A 20,846-nucleotide genomic window follows, 5' to 3' on the forward strand; every position below is an offset into this window, starting at 1 on the left:
CTCCAGACAGACCCAGCACCACCAGGCCGCTTCTTCCCGCCCCGGGGACTTGGAATTTTTATTTTTATTGGTTTTTTAAAAAAAGAAACGAACAGAAAAACCAAAAAAAAAAACCAACAACAAAAAAAAAAAAAAAAAAAAAAAAAACCGAAAAAAAAAACGAAACCAAAAAAAGGGACGAGGGGAGGAGAAGGATCTGGGAAGGGGGAGGTTTTTGGAGGGGGGGGAATGCCCATGTGCCAGGTGGGATCGGAGCTGTCTCATAAATAACCGGGGGGAGCAGGGGCCCGGCCCCCCCGGGAGACTTAAATAAAATGCGGGACAATCATAAAAAAAGACCAAAGCTGGGGGAGGAGGAGGAGGAGGAGGAGGAGGAGGGCGGGGAGGGGACACGGAGGGTGGGGAGGGGGTCCTGGGAGGAGCCTTCGGGGGGCGGGAGGGGCCGGTCTGGGGGGGCTGCGGCGTCCCGGGGCTCACTGCGTGGGGGGCACGGGGGTGGCCGTGCTGGGGGTGGGCACGATGGGCTCCGGCTGCAGGGGGGGACCTTGGTCTGCGGGGAGAAAAGACAAAAAAAAAAAAACGGGGTCCGGGTCACAGGTGAGGTCATGGAGGGTCACAGGTGGGGTGAGGGGATAGGGGGTTACAGGTGGGGTGAGGGGAGGGGGGAGCACAGGTGGGGTGAGGGGATGGGGGGGGGTCACAGGTGAGATGAGGGGAGGGGGGAGCACAGGTGAGGTGAGGGGATGGGGGGTCACAGGTGGGGTGAAGGGATGGGGTCACAGGTGGGGTGAGGGGATGGGGGTCACAGGTGGGGTGAAGGGATAGGGGGTTACAGGTGAGGTGAGGGGATGGGGGGGTCACAGGTGGGGTGAGGGGATGGGGGGGTCACAGGTGGGGTGAGGTCATGGAGGGTCACAGGTGAGGTGAGGAGATGGGGGGTCACAGGTGAGGTGAGGGCACGGGGGAGCACAGGTGGGGTGAAGGGATAGGGGGGCACAGGTGAGGTGAGGGGATGGGGGGGCACAGGTGAGATGAGGGGAGGGGGGGCACAGGTGGGGTGAAGAGATGGAGGTCACAGGTGAGGTGAGGGCACGGGGGGGCACAGGTGAGGGGAGGGGGGTCACAGGTGAGGTGAGGGGAGGGGGGGGTCACAGGTGGGGTGAAGGGATGGGAGGAGCACAGGTGAGGTGAGGGGATGGGGGAGCACAGGTGGGGTGAGGGGAGAGGGGCACAGGTGAGGTAAGAGCAGGGGGGTCACAGGTGAGGGGAGGGGGGAGCACAGGAGATCACCTTCCCCTACCCCCCCCCCCCCACCTCCGTACGACCCCCTCCCCTTCTCCCACCCACCCAGCCCCACCCTCTGCTCCCCACACGCCCCAACCATTCCTCACCTGCCAGGTTGGGAAGGAGGCTTCCCTGCACGGCGGCCACGATGGCGGGGCTGTGCGCGGCGGCCGAGCCCCCCCCCCGGCAGCGGCGGCAGGGCCAGCCCGGCTGGGTGGGCGCTGGGGGGCAGCCCCCCCACCCCCGGCATGCTGCTGGCCAGGGCCCCATGCAGCGGGAGCGGGGCTGGGTTAGCGGGGAAGGGCTCGCACGGAGGGTTAGCCATGCTCGGGGCGAGGGTGGGCACGGGCAACCCGAAGGGCAGGGCCGCGCTGGCGCTCCCGGGCACGGTGGCGTTCCCGGGCACGGTGACATTAACGGGCACGGTGACATTACCGGGCACGGCGGGGTGGCCGCTGCTGCTGCTGCTGCTGCTGCTGCTGCTGCTGCTGCTGCCGCTGCTGCCACCGCCCAGCGTCCCCGCCAGGCTCTGAGAGGGCGGCGGCTGCTGCCCGGGGAACGGCGCCGGGGCTGCGGGGAGAGGGGACACAGCCCGTGAGACCCCCACCCTCATCTGGACATCCACTGGTGGGGGGGAGACAGCCCGTGAGACCCCCACCCTAATCTGGATATCCACTGCTGGGGGGGACACAGCCAGTGAGACCCCCACCCTAATCTGGACATCCACTGGTGGGGGGGACACAGCCCGTGAGACCCCCACCCTAATCTGGACATCCACTGCTGGGGGGGACACAGCCCGTGAGACCCCCACCCTAATCTGGATATCCACTGCTGGGGGGGACACAGCCAGTGAGACCCCCACCCTAATCTGGACATCCACTGGTGGGGGGGACACAGCCCGTGAGACCCCCACCCTAATCTGGACATCCACTGGTGGGGGGGACACAGCCCGTGAGACCCCCACCCTTATCTGGACATCCACTGCTGGGGGGGACACAGCCCGTGAGACCCCCACCCTAATCTGGACATCCATTGGTGGGGGGGGAGACAGCCCGTGAGACCCCCACCCTAATCTGGACATCCACTGCTGGGGGGGGAGACAGCCCGTGAGACCCCCACCCTAATTCAGATATCCCTTGGTGGTGGGGAAAGAAGAGACAGCCCGTGAGACCCCCACTCATTGTGGGGGCTGGGGGAAGAGAGCCCGTGAGACCCCAGTGGTGAGACCCCCACCCCCAAATCCTCAGCATCAGCAAAACTCTCCTCCCAAAACACACTTGGAAAACACCAACGGTGAGACCCCCACCCACCCCAGCACCGTGGGGACACTCCCAGCCTCCAACACTGAGACCCCCCCCACCCACCCTAGCACTATGGGGACACTCCCAGACCCTCACCCATCTCAGCACTATGGGGACACTCCCAGCCCCCAGCGGTGAGACCCCCACCCACCCCAGCACCGTGGGGACACTCCCAGACCCCCACCCACCCCAGCACTATGGGGACACTCCCAGCCCCCAGCGGTGAGACCCCCACCCACCCCAGCACCGTGGGGACACTCCCAGCCCCCCCCTCACCCCGGACCCCCCCCCCACTCACCGTGCGGGACCGCCGGGGCTCCCGGGGGCGGCGGCGGCTGCGGCGGGGGGGCCCCGGGCAGGGGCTGCCCCACGGGCTCGGCGGGGCCCACCATGGCCGGGGTGGGCTGCGCTGCCAGCGGGTGGGCAGCGGGGGCCAGGGGGGCGGCGGCGGCGGGCAGGGGCTGTGCCCCGGGGGGCAGCGGCGGCTGCTGCTGCTGCTGCTGCTGCTGCAGGTGCTGGAAGTGCTGCTGCCGGGCGCGCATCTCGGCGTATTTCAGCTGCTCCATGTGGAACGCCTGGCGGTCGGCCAGGAGCTGCTGCCGCTGGTATTCCAGCTGCGAGGGACAGGGACACAGGGCACGGGTCACCAGGGCACGGAGGGTGGGGACAAGCAGGTGCCACCAGGGCCCGGGCACTCACGGCCTCGCGCTCGCGGTCCATGATGGTTTCCAGCTCCTCGAAGTGCCGCAGTTTGATCTCCAGCTTCTTCATCTGCGTCTCCACCAGCAGAGCCACCAAGGATTTGATTTTACGCTCCTCCACGGCCGCCAGGTGCTGCCGGGGGACAACGAGGGGGGGTCAGGGGTCGCACCTGGAGCGTCCCCGCCGTGCTCCAAGCCCAGCCCGGAGCCCCTGGCTCACCTTGGCCTTGACGGCAGCAGCGGCCAGGGCGGCGGCGGCGGCCGTGGACAGGTTCCCCTCGCCGATGTCCCGCTCCACCTTGGCCTTGCGCTCGGCCTCGGGCTCCGGCGGCTCCTTGGGCGCCTCATCCTGCCCCTCCTTCACCTCCTTCTCCTTCTCGGGCTCACCTGGGGCCAGGTGGGGCAGTGTCAGCAGGGCCGTGGGGGGCTCAGGGTCCCCTCAGCCCCTCAGTGTCCCCCCAGCCCCTCAGTGTCCCCACTCACCGGCACTGTCACTGTCACCCTTGTCTGGCTCCTTCTCGCCCTCCACCTCCTTCCCCTTCTCCTCCTCCTTCTTGGGGGTCTCCCCAGGTTTCTCCTTGGCCTCCTCCTCGGTGCTGCCATCCCGGGGCTCCTGGGGATTGACCAGCCCCGTGGGCACCCGAATCCTGCCCCATTTGCCCCCAGACCCCCTCCCCACACCCCCCTTACCTTCACCTCCTTCTTCTCCTCAGCCGGCTGCGCCTCAGCCCGCGCCTCCTCTGCCCCGCTCTCCTCTGGGGACAAAACCCGGGCTCAGCCAGGACCCCCAGGACCCCCTGAGGCCCTGTCCCATCCCCCTGAACCCCTGACCAGACCCCCAGGACCCCCTGACCGGGACCCCTGGACCCCTTGAACCCCTGAGCCCCTGCCCGGCCCCCCAGGACCCCCGGATCCCCGGGACCTCCCTCCCCAGCCCCCCGGGACCCCCTACCCAGTCCCCCCTCACCCCTTGCCCAGCCCCCCAGGATGTCAGTGCCATCCTCCCCCAGGACCCCTCCCCAGCCCCGCAGGACCCCCAGGGCCCCCATCCCCTCTCCCCAGCCTCCCGGGACCCCCATCCCCTGTCCCCAGCCCCCCAGGATCCCCAGGACCCTCTCCCCAGCCGCCAGGACCCCCATCCCCTCTCCCCAGCCCCCCATTCGTTGTCCCCAGCCCCCCCCGGACCCCCGTCCCTTCTCCCCAGCCCCCCAGGACCCCCATCCCCCGTCCCCAGCCCCCCGGGACCCCCATTCCCCGTCCCCAGCCCCCCAGCCCCGCTGACCGATGCGCTCGGGCTCGTCCGCGGCGGTGCCGGCGATGCCGCTGCTCTCCAGCCCGAAGGCCGGGTCAGCCTTGCCCGTCACCTTGGCCGCCTCCTCCACCTTGCGCACGTGAGCCTCCACCAGCGCCGTGGGCACCTCCTCCTTCATCTTGGAGAATTCCTCTGCGGGCACCAATCCCCCGTGGGACCCCCGAAGGGAGCCCCCAAAAACCGGCCCTGCCTCCCCCGGCCCCACGCGGCTCCCGGGGGGCTCAGCCCTGGACTCACAAATCCGGGAATACCGAGCTCGGCCTACTCCAAAAACCCTGATTTTCCCTCAGTAAATCCGGGAATACCGAGCTCGGCCTACTCCAAAAATCCTGCTTTTCCCTCAGTAAATCCGGGAATACCGAGCTCGGCCTACTCCAAATCCTGATTTTCCCTCAGTAAATCTGGGAATACCGAGCTCGGCCTACTCCAAAAATCCTGATTTTCCCTCACAAGTCTGGGAATACCGAGCTCGGCCTACTCCAAATCCTGATTTTCCCTCAGTAAATCTGGGAATTTAGAGTTTGGCCTACTCCAAATCCTGATCTTCCCTCACAAATCCGGGAATACTGAGCTTGGCCTACTCCAAATCCTGATTTTCTCTCACAAATCTGGGAATATTCAGCTCGGCCTACTCCAAAAACCCTGATTTTCCCTCAGTAAATCTGGGAATACCGAGCTCGGCCTACTCCAAAAATCCTGATTTTCCCTCAGTAAATCCGGGAATACCGAGCTCGGCCTACTCCAAAAACCCTGATTTTCCCTCAGTAAATCTGGGAATACTGAGCTCGGCCTACTCCAAATCCTACTTTTCCCTCACAAGTCTGGGAATACTGAGCTCGGCCTACTCCAAAAATCCTGCTTTTCCCTCAGTAAATCTGGGAATACTGAGCTCGGCCTACTCCAAATCCTGCTTTTCCCTCAGTAAATCTGGGAATACTGAGCTCGGCCTACTCCAGATCCTGCTTTTCCCTCACAAATCTGGGAATACTGAGCTTGGCCTACTCCAAATCTTGCTTTTCCCTCAGAAATACTGGAATTTAGAGTTTGGCCTACTCCAAATCCTGATTTTCCCTCAGTAAATCGGGGAATATTCAGGTTGGCCTACTCCAAATCCTGCTTTTCCCTCACAAATATGGGAATATTCAGCTTGGCCTACACCAAATCCTGCTTTTCCCTCAGTAAATCGGGGAATACTGAGCTCGGCCTATTCCAAATCCTGCTTTTCCCTCACAAATCTGGGAATTTTGGGCCTAGCATATCCCAAATCCCACTCTTCCCTCAGAAATCTGGGAATACTGAGCTCGGCCTACTCCAAATCCTGCTTTTCCCTCACAAATCAGGGGATATTCAGCTTGGCCTACTCCAAATCCTGCTTTTCTCTCACAAATCTGGGAATATTCAGCTTGGCCTACTCCAAATCCTGCTTTTCGCTCAGTAAATCGGGGAATATTCAGGTTGGCCTACTCCAAATCCTGCTTTTCCCTCACAAATCAGGGGATATTCAGCTTGGCCTACTCCAAATCTTGCTTTTCTCTCACAAATGTTGGAATTTCGGGCCTAGCATATCCCAAATCCCACTCTTCCCTCAGAAATCTTGGAATATTCAGCTTGGCCTACTCCAAATCCCGCTTTTCTCTCACAAATCTAGGAATACTGATCTTGGCCTATTCCAAATCCTGCTTTTCCCTCACAAATCTGGTAATTTAGAGTTTGGGCTACTCCAAATCCTGCTTTTATCTCTAAAATCTTGGAATTTCGAGCCTAGCATATCCCAAATCCCACTCTTTCCTCACAAATCTGGGAATACTGAGCTTGGCCTACTCCAAATCCCACTTTTCACTCTAAAATCCCAGAATTCTGGGCCTGGCACCTCCCAAATCCCACTTTTCCCTCAGTAAATCTAGAAATATTCAGCTTGGCTTACTCCAAATCTTGCTTTTCCCTCAAAAATCAGGGGATATTCAGCTTGGAATACTCAAAATCCTGCTTTTCCCTCACAAATCTGAGAATATTCAGCTTGGCCTACTCCAAATCCTGATTTTCTCTCACAAATCTGGGAATATTCAGCTTGGCCTACTCCAAATCCTGCTTTTCCCTCACAAATCTGAGAATTTAGAGTTTGGCCTACTCCAAATCCTGTTTTTCTCTCAGTAATTCTGGGAATTTAGAGTTTGGCCTACTCCAAATCCTGCTTTTCCCTCACAAATCTGTGAATTTCGGGCCTAGCATATCCCAAATCCCACTCTTCCCTCAGAAATCTGGGAATACTGAGTTTGGCCTATCCCAAATCCCACTTTTTCCACTCCAAAATCTTGGAATTTTAAGACTGGCACATCCAAAATCCCACTTTTCCCTCAGAAATCTGGGAATTTAGAGTTCGGCCTACTCTAAATCCTCCTTTTCCCTCTAAAATCCCAGAATTTTGGACCTGGCATCTCCCAAATCCCACTTTTCCCTCAGGAAGCTTGGAATTTTGGGCCTGGCATATTGCAAATCCCAGTTCTTCCACTCCAAAATCTTGGAATTTTGTGCTCAGCACTTCCCTGCTTTTCACTTTTCCCTCAGAAATCTGGAAATACTGAGCTTGGCCTACTCCAAATTCCACTTTTCCCTCTAAAACCTTGGCATTTTGGGCCTGGAATATCTCAAATCCCACTTTTCCCTCAGAAATCTGGGGATTTTGAACTTGGCCTACTCCAAATCCTCCTTTTCCCTTGAAAATCTTGGAATTTTAAGCCTGGCACATCCAAAATCCCACTTTTCCCTCAGGAAGCTTGGAATTTTGGGCCTGGCATATCCCAAATCCCACTTTTTCCACTCCAAAATCTTGGAATCCAGTGCTCAGCATTTCCCTGCTTCCCATTTTTCCCTCAGAAATCTGGGAATATTCATCTTGGCCTACTCCAAATCCCACTTTTCCCTCCAAAATCCCAGAATTTTGGGCCTAGCACTCCCCCACATCCCACTTTTCCCTCAGGAAGCTTGGAATTTTGGGCCTTGTCTTCCCCCAAATCCCTCTTTTTCCACTCCAAAACCTTGGAATTTTATTCTCATCAGACTCATCCCAGTTCCCTGTAGGATATCCTATAGCACTCAGCCCTTCTCCCTGTCTCAATCTTCCCATTTCCCTGTGGGATATTTTATAGGACTCATCCTTCTCCCACATTCCTGATCCCATCTCCCACAGCACTGATCCCATTTCCCTGTGGGATATTTTATAGGATTCATCCCTCTCCCACATTCCTGATCCCATCTCACTGCAGGATTCCCTACATTTCCCCATTATCCTGCAGGACTTGTCCCTCTTCCTGTAACACTCATCCTGTCTCCCCACAGAACTCCCTACAGGACCCATCCCATTCTCTTACAGGACTCCCTATAAACTCTTTAATGAGCTCTTTCCACCCTCCACAGGAATTTTTATAGGACTCATCCCTCCCCACAGGGAACACATTTCTCTCCCCTCAGTATTTATTTGATTTCCCTGCAGGATCCCCTACAGAACTCATCCCATTCTCCTACAGAATCCCCTGTAGAATTTGTCCCTCTTCCCATGAAACTCGTCCTGTCTGCCTAGAGAATTCCCTGTAGGACTCATCCATTCTCCCACAGGACTCCCCACACTCTGTGCCCCTCTCCCCTGTCCCCACACTCCCTGTCCTTCCTTCTCCCTACAGGACTCATCCCACTCCCCACAGTCCTGTTCCTTCTCCCTATAGGATTTGTTCCTCTTCCTATAGGACTCATCCAATTCTCCACACTCCCTGTCCCCTCTCTATGGGATTTGTTCCTCTTCCTATAGGATCCATCCCACTCCCTGTCCCCTCTCCCCACAGTCTCTGTCCCCCCATTCCCCCCATTCCCCTCCAGTCCCCCCATTCCCCCCCAATCCCCCCGCCCACCCCCCGCCTTACCCAGAGCCGATTTGGCGGCTGCCGAGGCCACGCGTGGATCCACCACGGAGGCCAGGAAGGCCACGGTGCTCATGACGGGGTTGCCCGACTGGCTGAAGGGGATGGGCTGGTAGGCCAGGGGGCCCAGGGACGCCTCCGAGTCCTCCAGGTAGGGGTCCTCGATGGGCAGGCGCAGGAAGTGCAGGATGCACTCGTCCTGGGTGCGGCTGCCCACGTGCTCTGACACCTTGTTCCAGTCGTCCTTGTACATCTCCAGCGCCTGTGGGGCGGGCTCAGGGGCGTCAGGGGGGTCTGGCAGCCCTGCCCCACATCCCCTGTCCTGACCCCACATCCCCTGTCCTGTCTTCACATCCCCTGTCCTGTCTCACATCCCCTGTCCTGCCTCACATCCCCTGTCCTGTTCCCACATGCCCTGTTCCCACATCCCCTGTCCCTCTGTGTCCCCTGTTCCCCCACGTTCCCTGTTCCCACATCCCCTGTCCTTTCCCCACATCCCCTGTTCCCACGTCCCTTCTGTCCTCACATCCCCTCTGTCTCCACATCCCCTGCCCTGTCCCCACATCCCCTCTTATCCCCACATCCCCTCTTATCCCCACGTCCCCTGTCCCCTCTCCTATCCCCACATCCCCTGTCCCCCCACGTCCCCTGTCCCCATATCCCATGTCCCCTCTGTCCCCTGTCCTGTTCCCACATCCCCTGTCCTGTCCTCACATCCCATTTCCTCAGACATCCCATGTCCCCACATCCCCTCTATCCCAAAGTCCCCTCTGTCCCCACGTCCCCTGTCCTGTCCCCATGTCCCCTGTCCCCCTACATGCCCTGTCCCCACATTCTCTGTTCCCCTGTCCCTGTCCCCACATCTCCTGTCCCCCTGTTCCCCTGTGCCTGTCCCCACATTCTCTGTCCCCCTGTCCCCACATTCTCTGTCCCCCTGTCCCCACATCCCCTGTCCCCCTGTCCCCCTGTCCCTGTCCCCACATCCCCTGTCCCCCTGTCCCCCTGTCCCTGTCCCCACATCCCCTGTCCCCCTGTTCCCCTGTCCCTGTCCCCACATCTCCTGTTCCCCTGTTCCCCTGTCCCCACATTCTCTGTCCCCCTGTCCCCACATTCTCTGTTCCCCTGTCCCCCTGTCCCTGTCCCCACATCCCCTGTCCCCCTGTCCCCACATCCCCTGTCCCCCTGTCCCCCTGTCCCTGTCCCCACGCACCTCCAGCAGCAGCAGCGTCTCCTGCTCCGTCCACTCCCGAGTGGCGCTGGCGGCCGCTTTGCTCTGCGGGATGAAATTGGGGGTGAGGGGCGGCGGGCGGGGGTCGGGGCGGGCCGGGGGGCCGGGGGCGGTGCCCACCTTGGACGGGACGTTCTTCTTGGTGTACATGTCGGTGCGGAGCCCGAAGTTCTGCATGTCCGCCGGCTTCTCCTTGCCCTTGTCGGGGAAGTTCAGCATCTGCTGCGAGGCCGAGCTCGGCTGCTGCTGTGGGGGGAGAGGGGACACGCTGGGCGGGCACCGCGGGGCACGACATCGCCGTGTCCCTCCTCCTCCTCCTCCTCCTCCTCCCCGCTGTCCCCCGGTGAAGCCTTCGTGTCACGGTGTCCCCATCACGGTGTCCCCATCACGGTGTCCCCCCCCGCGTCCCTGCTCCCCGGGGCAGGGCGGCATGCGAGGGGGAGGAGGGAAGGAGCCTTCCTCGGCCAGCGGCGGGGGGCACGGACCCCAAGGAGCCGCCTACCAGCTCCGGCTTGCCCTTCACCGTCTCGCTGACCAGCTCCTCGATCTCTTTGCTCTTGCGGCCCGTCTTGGCGTCGCCGTCGCTCTGCCGGCCCTGAGGCACGGATCGAAGCTGTGCATCCCCCACCCCCCGCCCCACCCCTCGCCCGGCCCCCGCGGGGACCGGGGGGCGGCAGGGGGGGGGTCGCGGCTGCGAGGGGCGGCCGCCCCCGGCACCCACCTGGGGCGTCTTGGGCTGCAGCGGCACCAGCCCCGAGGGGGTGTCGGCCAGCACGTGGAAGTGCGAGGTGGGCGGGGGGCCCATGGGGGTGGGACGGCTCTCGGCGTCCACCTGGTAATTGATGAGACCCCACTGCTCCAGGAAGGCGTGGACCCTGCGGGGACACGGGCTCAGAGCGTGCGGGGCACGGCGTGGGCACTGCTGTGACAGTGACCACCCTGTCCATGGGGTGACAGTGACCACCCTGTCCATGGGGTGACAGTGACCATCCCTGTCCATAGGGTGACAGTGACCACCCTGACCATGGGGTGACAGTGACCATCCCTGTCCATAGGGTGACAGTGACCACCCTGTCCATGGGGTGACAGTGACCATCCCTGTCCATGGGGTGACACCGACCACCCTGACCATGGGGTGACAGTGACCATCCCTGTCCATAGGGTGACAGTGACCACCCTGTCCATGGGGTGACAGTGACCACCCTGTCCATGGGGTGACACCGACCACCCTGTCCATGGGGTGACACCGACCACCCTGTCCATGGGGTGACAGTGACCACCCCTGTCCATAGGGTGACACCGACCACCCTGTCCATGGGGTGACACCGACCACCCTGTCCATGGGGTGACACCGACCACCCTGTCCATGGGGTGACAGTGACCACCCTGTCCATAGGGTGACAGTGACCACCCCTGTCCATAGGGTGACACTGACCACCCTGTCCATGGGGTGACACCGACCACCCTGTCCATGGGGTGACACCGACCACCCTGTCCATGGGGTGACAGTGACCACCCCTATCCATGGGGTGACAGTGACCACCCCTGTCCATTGTCACAGGGTGACAGTGACCACCCCTGTCCATAGGGTGACAGTGACCATCCCTGTCCATAGGGTGACACCGACCACCCTGTCCATGGGGTGACAGTGACCACCCTGTCCATGGGGTGACAGTGACCACCCTGTCTATGGGGTGACACCGACCACCCTGTCCATAGGGTGACAGTGACCACCCTGTCTATGGGGTGACACCGACCACCCTGTCCATGGGGTGACAGTGACCACCCTGTCCATGGGGTGACACCGACCACCCTGTCCATGGGGTGACAGTGACCACCCTGTCCATGGGGTGACACTGACCACCCCTGTCCATGGGGTGACAGTGACCACCCCTGTGCCATTGTCACAGGGTGACACTGACCACCCCTGTCCATGGGGTGACACCGATCACCCCTATCCCACTGTCACAGGGTGACACCAACCACCCCTGTCCATAGGGTGACAGTGACCACCCCTATCCATGGGGTGACAGTGACCACCCCTGTCCATTGTCACAGGGTGACAGTGACCACCCCTGTCCATGGCATTGGACACAGACTGACACTGACCACCCCTATCCATAGGGTGACACTGACCACCTCTAACCATTGTCACAGGGTGACACTGACCACCCCTATCCACAGGGTGACACTGACCACCTCTAACCATTGTCACAGGGTGACACTGACCACCCCTATCCACAGGGTGACACTGACCACCCCTGTCCCACTGTCACAGGGTGACACTGACCACCCCTATCCATTGTCACAGAGTGACACTGACCACCCTGTGCCATGGTATTGGACACCCACCAGTGACAAGGTGACACTGGCCACCCCTATCCCACTGGCACTGGACACAGAGTGACACTGACCACCCTGTCCCACTGGTACTGGACACACAGCAGTGCGAGGGTGACATTGACCATCCCTGTCTCATTGTCACAGGGTGACACTGCCCACCCCTGTCCCACTGGTACTGGACACACAGCAGTGCCAGGGTGACACTGACCACCCCTGTCCCACTGGTATTGAACACACAGCAGTGCCAAGGTGACACTGACCACCTTGTCCCACTGGCACTGGACTCCTGCCACCCCCAGGGTGCCAAAATGATCCCCCTGCCCCAGTGGCACCAGGTCCCTGCCACCCCCAGGGTGCCACACTGACCCCCTGCCACCCCCAGGGTGCAAACCAAGCCCTCAGCTCCACTGGTGCCAGATTCTGGCCAGTGCCAGGTGCCACACTGAGCCCCCAGCCCCGGTGGCGCCACCAGGGTGCCACAGCAATGACCCCACCCCTGGCACCAGACCCCCACCAACCGTGGGGTGCCACGCTGACCCTCTGCCAGCACCGAGTGCCACACTGACCCTCCACCACCACTGAGGTGCCATGGTGACCCTTTGCCACTGCCAGGGTGCCACACTGACCACCCAGCACTGTGCCACACTGACCCCTGCTAATCCTGGGCTGCCACACTGACCCCCAACCCCACCAGCACCAACCCCCATTAGGACTGGGGTGCCAAACCAACCCCTCAACACCACGAGCCCCTGTCAGCAGTGCCAGCTCAGCCCCTGAACACCACAAACTCGTGTCAGCAGTGTCACCCCCCCATGCCAGCCCCCCGTGCCAGCCCCCAGCCGCCCCCACCTCATGATGGCGCACACGTCCCCGGCCAGGTTGCGGCGGCACGCCGTGCTGGTCAGGTACTCCTGCGGGTTCAGCCGGTACGTGTCGATCATGAAGTTCCGGTAGGCCAGGTATCTGTGGGGGGCACAGGGGGGGCTCAGCGCCAGGCACGGCCCCCGGGGGGGGCTGCGGGCAGCGGGCACAGGGGCTTCGGCCTCACATTTCGGGGGTCTTGGATTTGTTTTTGCCGTTGAAGAACTCGGGCAGGGCGCGGCGCTCGATGGCGTGGACGCTGCGGGAGGAGAGGATGGGGGAGGGCTCTGGGAGGAGCCTCCTCATCCTCAGGTGATGAAGGAGGGCTCAGACCCCCCCCCAGGCCGTGCTGGCTGTACCTGTTGTAGTCGAACCAGGCGGCGTAGCTGGGGATGATGATGTGGTGGGTCTGCTCTGTCACGTTGTCCTCGTGCAGGTCGGGGTTCTTGGCCTGCTCCCCTTTGCTGCCCGTGCCGTTCTCCTCCTCGTCCTGCCCCACACAGCAGCACCCCATGGGCAAAGGGACCCCCTTGAGCGCCCTTCATCATCCTCACCCACAGCAGGATGAGACCAAGGGCCCCGGCTGCGGCCCCAGGGGTGAGGGGAAGGGCAGAAAAGAGCGTTTTTGTACCCAAAAGAGGGACAAGGAATGAGAGAGAACCGGGTGATCACTGAGCAGCCGTGCCCCCCGTGCTGGGAACACCCCCGGGCTCACCTTGCCCGCTGTCTCCATGCTCTCGTCTTCCTGCTCATCTGGAAGGGAGGACAGGGCTGGGTTTGGGCACCGCCAGGCCGGGGGTGCCAGGGCTCTGCTGTGGCTCCTCACACTCACCCAGGTCTGTCATGGTGCCCCCCTTGACTGGCGCCGACTCCGAGTCCTTCTTGGTGTTGACTGTGGGGGGAAGGCGGTGCTGAGCACCCCCGCAGTGCTGGGGACCCCCGGGGGTGGCTGTGCCCCCCGCACTGACCTGTTTTGGGCAGGGTGACCTCCTCCACGTTGGGGACGGGCGAGGGCTCGTCCATGTCCTTGGTCAGGTCCTCCTGCTCCTCCTCGCGGTGCCCGCGCTTGGATTTGTTGTAGGGGGTGGAGGGTCTGCCAAAGGAGAGACCCCCACCCATCATCACCACTGACCCCCAGGGCTGAACCCCCAGACCCCCCAGAACCCCCCCAGCTCACCCCTTCTTTGCATTCTTCTTCTTGGCCTCGGGGGTGGGCGAGGGGGAGGGCGAGCGCTTCCTCTTCTTGTAGTTGCCCCCCTTCTTGTCCCGCCGGTCCGAGTCGGGGCTGTTCACCTGGGGGGGCACCGTGGGGGTCCAGCTGAGCAGGGTGGGACCCCCAGGACCCCTCCCCGAGGGGCTCTGAGCTGGCTCTCACCTCGTCTGTCAGTGTCTTGGCCGAGATCTTCTTCCTGCGGGTCACGGGGCTCTTCTCGTCCGTCACCTCGTAATCCTCCTCGTTCATCCACTCGTTGAAGGTGTCCGTGTCCAGGATCCACTTGGCGTGGACCTGTGGGGCAGGGGGGTGGCTGGGTCAGGCCAGGCAGGGGGGCTCCAGCCGCCCCCCGAACCTGGGGGTGCCCCCGGTACCTTCCGGGGTTTCTCCGGTGTCGGGGGATCCTCCACGGACGCCTCGATCTCGCTGGCCGGGATCCAGGTGTCATAGCTGGGAGGGAGGACAGAGGGTCAGAGTGGCGCCCACGGGGATTTTGGGGGGGGACAGGGGGTCCCCGAAATCTTCATTTCCCCCCCCCCCTCACCTGTCGGGGTAGTAGCCCCAGTGCAGCAGCACCTGCTTGTCACGCTTCATGACGGGCCGGACCCACTCCTCTGCAGGACACACGGACGGGCTGGGCTGAGCAGGGATCCTGGGGGTCCCCAAACCCCCCTCCTGCACCCACCTCCCTCTGGAACCCCCCAAAACCCCCCTCCTGCACCACCCTCCTCTGGAACCCCCCAACACGCCCCTCCTGCACCACCCTCCTCCAGAACCCCCCAAACTCTCCCTCCCGCACCCACCTTCTTCTCTCTGGGCCCCCAGAAACCCCCCTCCTGCACCCACCTTCCTCTGAGCCCCCTGGAACTCCCCAAAATCCTCCTCCTGCACCCACCTTCCTTTGGAACCTCCCAAGCTCTCCTCCTGCACCCACCTTCCTCTGGAAGCCCCCCAAACTCCTGTCCTGCACCCACCTTCCTCTCTCTGGCCCCCTATGAACCCCAAAATCCCTCTCCTGCTCCCACCTTCCTCGGGGCCCCCTGGAAGCACCCAAACTCCTCTGGCCCCCTGAAAACCCCCAAAAGCCTCTCCTGTACCTACCTTCCTCCAGCCCCCTGGAACACCCCAAAATCCCCCTCCTGCACCCACCTTCCTCTGGAACCCCTGGAATCCCCCAAACCCCCCTCCTGCACCCACCTTCTTTTGAATCCCCCCAAAATCCCCCTCCCGCACCCCCATTCCTCTCTCTGGCCCCCCTGGATCCCCCCAAACTCTCCTCCCGCACCCCCATTCCTCTCTCTGGCCCCCCTGGATCCCCCCAAACTCTCCTCCCGCACCCCCATTCCTCTCTCTGGCCCCCCTGGATCCCCCCAAACTCTCCTCCCGCACCCCCATTCCTCTCTCTGGCTCCCCATGAACCCCAGACCCCCCCTCCTGTCCCCACCTTCCTCCAGGTTCCCGGGCACGGGGCACACGATGTGGGACGCGTTGCTCTTGTCCTCGGTCACGGTGCCCTGTGACAGCCAGGGGACGAATCCAGGGTTAAATATTGGGGTGACCCCCCCCTCTGTGCCCCCCACCCTGGCACTGCCATCCACCTGGTGCCTCTTGACGATGTCCTTGAGCTTCCCCAGCAGTTTGGGCTCGATCTCCTGGTGCAGGAAGATGTTGGGCCGAGCCAGGCAGTTGTTCTGGGGAGGGAGGGAGGGAGGGAGAGAGGGGGAGAGCAGAGCTGTGAGTGACGATGGGGGGACACAGGGAGGGTTTTTGGGGTTCAGGGGGGGGTCAGGGCCCTGGGGAGGGCTCTTACCTGCACCAGGGATTTCTCGATGGTCATGAACATCTCCACGTTGCGGTCCATGCGCGAGGGATTCTGGAAATCGAAACGCCGCCTTATTGGAAGAAAAGAGCGACTCTCATGAAAGCCACAGCTCAGGTCTCCTCGTCAGCACCCCAAATTTGGGGTGGGGGGGAGTGGGACACGTGTCTGGACCCCCCCCCTCCGCCCCCAAGTGACAGAGTCCCAGCACCTGTTTGTTTTGGGGGTGACCCCACCACAACTGCCCCCCCCCGGGGCCACCCCGGGGTGTTCCCATGGAGGGGACCCCCACCCCTGCCCCCCCCAAAAGCCCCCCAGGACCACCCCCCCCATGGGTGCTCACCATCCTTGGTCGCTCTTGAATTTATAGGCGGCTGCCAGGATGTGGCACAGGGCTCCCCCCGCCTTGAAATCCAGGAAGCATTTGATCTGCAACGGGAGAGGGGCTCAGGGGGACAGGGACACTGCCCTGCTGGGTGACATCTACTCCCCGGGGTGCCAGCCCCTTGCCCGGGTGACATCTTCTTGTTAGGGTGACATCCCCACGTCTGGGTGACATGTCCTTGTTAGGGTGACGTCGCCGTGTTTAGGGACATCCCCTCATGGGGTGCCATCCCCTCCCTAGGGTGCCACCTCCTTGCCCAGGTGTCCCACCCCCATCTCAGGGTGCCATCCCCCTGTCTGGGTGCCATCCCCTCATGGGGTGCCATCCCCATGTTTAGGTGCCATCCCCATGTTTAGGTGCCATCCCCTTGCCCAGCTGTCCCACTCCCATCATCAGGTGCCACCCCCCTGTCAGGGTCCCCATCCCCAGGTGTGGCTGTCACCCCCTTGCCGGGATGTCACTGCCACCTCTGGGAACCATTTCCTTGCCGGGGTGCCACCCCCTTGTCAGGGTCCCCTCTCCTCTCCCGGGTGCCACCTCCGTGGGCTCTGTCCCCGAGCTGGGATGGAGTTCCTGCAGTGCTGTCCCCAGTTGGGGACACTGTCCCCAGGTCCTTTGGGGCTGTCCAGTGTCCCCTGGCTGAGGCCCTGTCCCGGTGTTGGGGTGTCCCCTTTTGGGGACAGGGCGCTGTCCCTGCTGGTAAAACTGTCCCTGTGTGGGGACCCTGTCCCCTGTCCTTGGGGACAGTCCCAGCACTGTCCCCAGCACACCAGGGCGTGTCCCTGACCAGGGCACTGGCACTGGCTGCTGTCCATGGTCAGCTGCTGTCCCCGAGTCACCCGAATGCTCAACGGTGTCACCAGGGCCACGTCCCTGAGGCTCTGGGTGCTGTCCCTGCTCAGGGCCGTGTCCCCAGGTCACTGGGCTGTCCCCAGGTCTTTGGGGACATTGGGGACATGCTCCTGTCTCTGGGGCACTGTCCCTGCTCAGGACCTTGTCCTTGGTCATCACTGTCCTTGTCCCCTCTGCACTGGGGCTCTGCCCCAAGGTTTGGGGTGCTGGTTCTGCATATTTGGGATGCTGTCCCCATCCAGGCCTTGTCCCCACCTCACACGGACCGTGTCCCTGGCTGCTGTCCCCAAGCACTGGGGTTCTGTTCCCGAGTACTCAGGCGCTGTCCCCACTCAGGGCCTTGTCCCCTGTTCTTTGGGGCCTTTTTTTGGGGGGCTCTGGGGCCTGTTCCCACTCAGCTTTGTCCCCAGGTCTTTGGGGCGCTGCCCGTGGGTCACTGGGGCCTTGTCCCAGTGTCACTGGGGTCTGTCCCCAGGCCTTCAGGGCTCTGTCCCTGCTCATCAGGGTCATCAGGGCCATGTCCCCAAATCACTGGGGCTCTGTCCTCGTGTCTTTGGGGCTCTGTCCCTGCTCAGGGTCTTGTCCCTGGCCAGCAGAGCCGTGTCCCCAGGTACTGGGGCTCTGTCCCTGGCTGTTGAGGGGACACCCTGCAGACAGGGATGCTTCCCGTGGATATTGGGGTGCTGTCTGAAATCAGGGCTTTGTCCCCTCTTCTTTGGGGCTCCTCCCTGGGTCTCCAGGCCCCCATCTCAGCGCCATCCCTGCACCTTTGGGGCACCATCCGCGCTCAGAGCCTTGTCCCTGCTCACCATGGCCGTGTCCCCATCTCCCTGGGGCTGTCCCCGGTTATGGGGGTGCCATCCCCAGCTCTGTGGGGTGCTGTCCCCACAGCTTTGAGGCGCTCTCCCCAGTCCGGGCTTTGTCCCCCCGTTCTTCGGGGCTCTTCCCCCGCTCACCCCAGCGCCACGAGGGTCCATCCCCGCACCTCCAGGCCACTGTCCCTGCTCTGAGCCCTGTCCCCAGACCCCCCGCGTGTCCCCCCCCAGGCCCCGAGGGATCCCGGCCGCTGTGTCCCCGTGTCCCCCCGTGTCCCCCCGTGTCCCCCCGCGGCTCTCACCGGCAGCTTGGTGAGGGGCGCGTTGCTGACGTGCTTCCCGAACACCTCCTCCTGGAACTGCAGCAGCTGCACCACCAGGCTCGACAGCGATTTGTTGGTGGGGGGCTCGGCCTGGATGTACTGCGGGGCCGGGGGCTCAGCGCGGCCGCCGGGGCCGCTGAGGGGAGGGGGGGGCGCGATGGCGGCGGCGGCGCCGTGACAGGCCGGGCCCGGCGGGGCGGGGGAGCGGCGGCGGCGGCGGCCCCGCGGTTCCGCGGACCTACCTTCTTGTAGTTCTTGCCGAGCCACAGCCGCACGTTGTCGAACTGGCTGACGGTGTCCGAGGCCTCGTAGTACTTGACGTTGGGGCCGCCGTCCTTCTTCCGCACCGCCATCTTGAGCGGGCCGGGCCGCGCCGCCGCCTCCGCCCGCCACTGCCGCCCCCTGCCGGCCCCGCGCCGCCACTGCCGCGCCCGCCGCCGCCGCCGCTCGCTGTCGCCGCTCCCGCTCGCTGTCCCCGCTCCCGCTCGCTGTCGCCGCTGTCGCCGCTGTCCCCGCTGTCGCCGCTGTCCCCGCCGCTCGCACCGGCCCCGCTCGCTGTTACGGCCCCGCCGCCCTCTTTGGTTCTCTCCCGTTCCCGCACCGCCGCTCCCGCCGCCCCCGCTGCCGCCCCCTGGCGGTGCCGCTCCCGCGCTGCCGCCTCCGCCGCTCCCGCCCGGTGTTGCCGGTCCCGGTCTCTCTTCCCGCTCCCGCCCGGTGTTCCCAGTCCTGGTCGTTGTTTCCGCTCCCGATCGTTGTTCCCAGCCTCGATCGCTGTTCCCGGCCCCGCTGCTCCCGTTCTACCGCCCGCTGTCGGTCCCGCCGCGCCCGCCACCGCCTCCTGCTGGTCCCGCTCCCGCCGCTCCCGCCGCTCCCGCCGCTCCCGCTTTTCCCCGAGCGCCGTTCCCGGCCCCGAGCCCCCGCTCCACCTCCCGTTGTTGGTCCCGCTGTCCCCCGGGTGCTGTTCCCGGTCCCGAACCCCCCGCTCCACCTCCCGTTGTTGGTCTCGCTGTCCCCGGCCCCGCCGCCCGCAAGTGTGACAAGAGAGGCAGGACAAGGAGAAACGGGTTCAGACCGAAGGAAATTTGATTTCCACGGGATATCGGGAAGAAATTCCGGCCTGTGAGGGTGCTGGGAATGGATCTCCCAGAGTGGCTGTGGCTGCCCCGTCCCTGGAAGTTTCCAGGCGGGGTTTGGAGCAGCCTGGGACCGGGGAAGGTGTCCCTGGGACGGGGTGGAAAGGGATGAGCCCCGGCGGGAGCCCCGGAGCGGAGCCGGGCACCGGGCATCGAACATCGGGCACCGAGCGCCGGGCACCGGACAGCGAGCACCGGGCATCGAGCACTAGATACCGAACACCGGGCACCGGGCATCGGGCATGGAACACCGAGCATCGAGCACCGGGCACCGGACAAAGAGCACCGGGCACCGGGCACAGAACACCGGGCACCGGTCATCGGGCATGGAACACCGAGCATCGAGCACCGGGCACAGAACACCGAGCACCGAACACAGAACACCGGGCACCGGGCATGGAGCACCGAGCATCGAGCATCAAGCACCGAGCACCGAACACTGAGCACTGGGCACCGGGCACCGAACACAGAACACCGGGAACCGAATACCGAGCACCGGGCACAGAACACCGAACACCGAGCACAGAGCACCGGGCACCGGGCACGGGGCGGGGCCGGGAGCGGCGGCGGGGCCGGGTCTATGCGGAGCGCGGCGGACGGAGGCGCGAGAGTCACGGTGGCCGAGTGGTTAAGGCGTTGGACTCGAAATCCAATGGGGTTTCCCCGCACAGGTTCGAATCCTGTCCGTGACGCCACGCTCACTTTTGCTGGTGGGGGACACACGGGGGAGCTCCCCCGGTACCGGTGAACACACCCGGCCCATCCGGTACCGGCAGACACAGCTTGAGCCGCTCCGGTACCGGCTCTTTTAACGGAGGGAACAGCGGAAGAGACACACCCTCAGCTCCCGTACCGGATCTCTTAACGGCGGGAACATCCCAAATTCCCCAAGCCCCGGTACCGGCGGGAACAGCGGAAGAGACACACCCTCAGCTCCGGTACCGGATCTCTTAACGGCGGGAACATCCCAAATTCCCCAAGCCCCGGTACCGGCTCTTTTAACGGCGCGAGCAGCGGAAGAGACACACCCTCAGCTCCCGTACCGGATCTCTTAACGGCGGGAACATCCCAAATTCTCCAAGCCCCGGTACCGGCTCTTTTAACGGCAGGAATAACGGGGACCCCCCACAGGTCCTGGCTCCTCTAACGGGAGAACCATGGGGATCCCCGCTCGGTACCGGCTCTTAACGGCGGCAGCAGCGGGAGAAGCACGTGCTCTCCTTCCGGTACCGGCTCCTTTAACGGCGGGACGGTCAGAGTGTCCCCAAGCCGCGGTACCGGCTCTTTAAGGGGCGGGGACAATGGGGACCCCCCCTCTAATCCCGGCTCCTTTAGGGGTGGGGACAATGGGGACCCCCCCTCTAA

The 20,846-nt window shown here is 63.1% G+C and overlaps 1 protein-coding gene and 1 non-coding gene across 6 annotated transcripts; one reads left to right on the plus strand and one right to left on the minus strand.

The window, feature by feature from the left end:
* Positions 1 to 26: 26 nt before the first annotated feature.
* On the minus strand, positions 27 to 18,749 carry SMARCC2 (SWI/SNF related BAF chromatin remodeling complex subunit C2). Of its 5 annotated transcripts, none has more exons than XM_088180742.1 (29): positions 18,591 to 18,749; positions 18,328 to 18,447; positions 16,317 to 16,402; positions 15,965 to 16,046; positions 15,753 to 15,845; positions 15,599 to 15,668; positions 14,699 to 14,768; positions 14,529 to 14,604; positions 14,317 to 14,448; positions 14,119 to 14,234; positions 13,910 to 14,034; positions 13,774 to 13,833; positions 13,657 to 13,694; positions 13,301 to 13,431; positions 13,129 to 13,200; positions 12,930 to 13,043; positions 10,459 to 10,612; positions 10,240 to 10,332; positions 9,858 to 9,980; positions 9,720 to 9,782; positions 8,513 to 8,771; positions 4,569 to 4,730; positions 3,977 to 4,041; positions 3,770 to 3,899; positions 3,507 to 3,673; positions 3,285 to 3,419; positions 2,884 to 3,199; positions 1,392 to 1,854; positions 27 to 550 (listed from the first exon to the last, which is right to left on the minus strand). In XM_088180742.1, the coding sequence occupies exons 1-29, from the start codon at positions 18,699 to 18,701 to the stop codon at positions 76 to 78; spliced, it is 4,101 nt and encodes a 1,366-aa protein (XP_088036868.1). In that variant the 5' UTR covers positions 18,702 to 18,749; the 3' UTR covers positions 27 to 75. The 5 variants fall into 5 exon arrangements, with proteins under 5 accessions (XP_088036868.1, XP_088036867.1, XP_088036871.1 ...); XM_088180741.1 differs by having other exon boundaries at positions 9,858 to 9,983; XM_088180745.1 differs by lacking the exon at positions 10,240 to 10,332.
* A 1,342-nt stretch (positions 18,750 to 20,091) lies between these two features.
* On the plus strand, positions 20,092 to 20,173 carry TRNAS-CGA (transfer RNA serine (anticodon CGA)). Its single transcript has one exon. It is a non-coding gene; the product is annotated as a tRNA-Ser (tRNA).
* The last annotated feature ends 673 nt before the right edge of the window (positions 20,174 to 20,846 follow it).

This window comes from Sturnus vulgaris, chromosome 30 (genome assembly GCF_052056855.1).
Source record: "Sturnus vulgaris isolate bStuVul1 chromosome 30, bStuVul1.hap1, whole genome shotgun sequence".
Classification (NCBI taxonomy): Eukaryota; Metazoa; Chordata; class Aves; order Passeriformes; family Sturnidae; genus Sturnus; species Sturnus vulgaris.

Excerpts from the sequence above, each read along its gene's own strand:
- SMARCC2 (XM_088180741.1), bottom strand. The coding sequence starts at position 18,701 with ATGGCGGTGCGGAAGAAGGACGGCGGCCCCAACGTCAAGTACTACGAG. Across the intron at positions 16,403-18,327 it reads CGCCCCTCACCAAGCTGCCG|ATCAAATGCTTCCTGGATTT; the intron begins GTGAGAGCCGCG and ends CTCCCGTTGCAG. Across the intron at positions 551-1,391 it reads CCTCCTTCCCAACCTGGCAG|ACCAAGGTCCCCCCCTGCAG; the intron begins GTGAGGAATGGT and ends TTCTCCCCGCAG.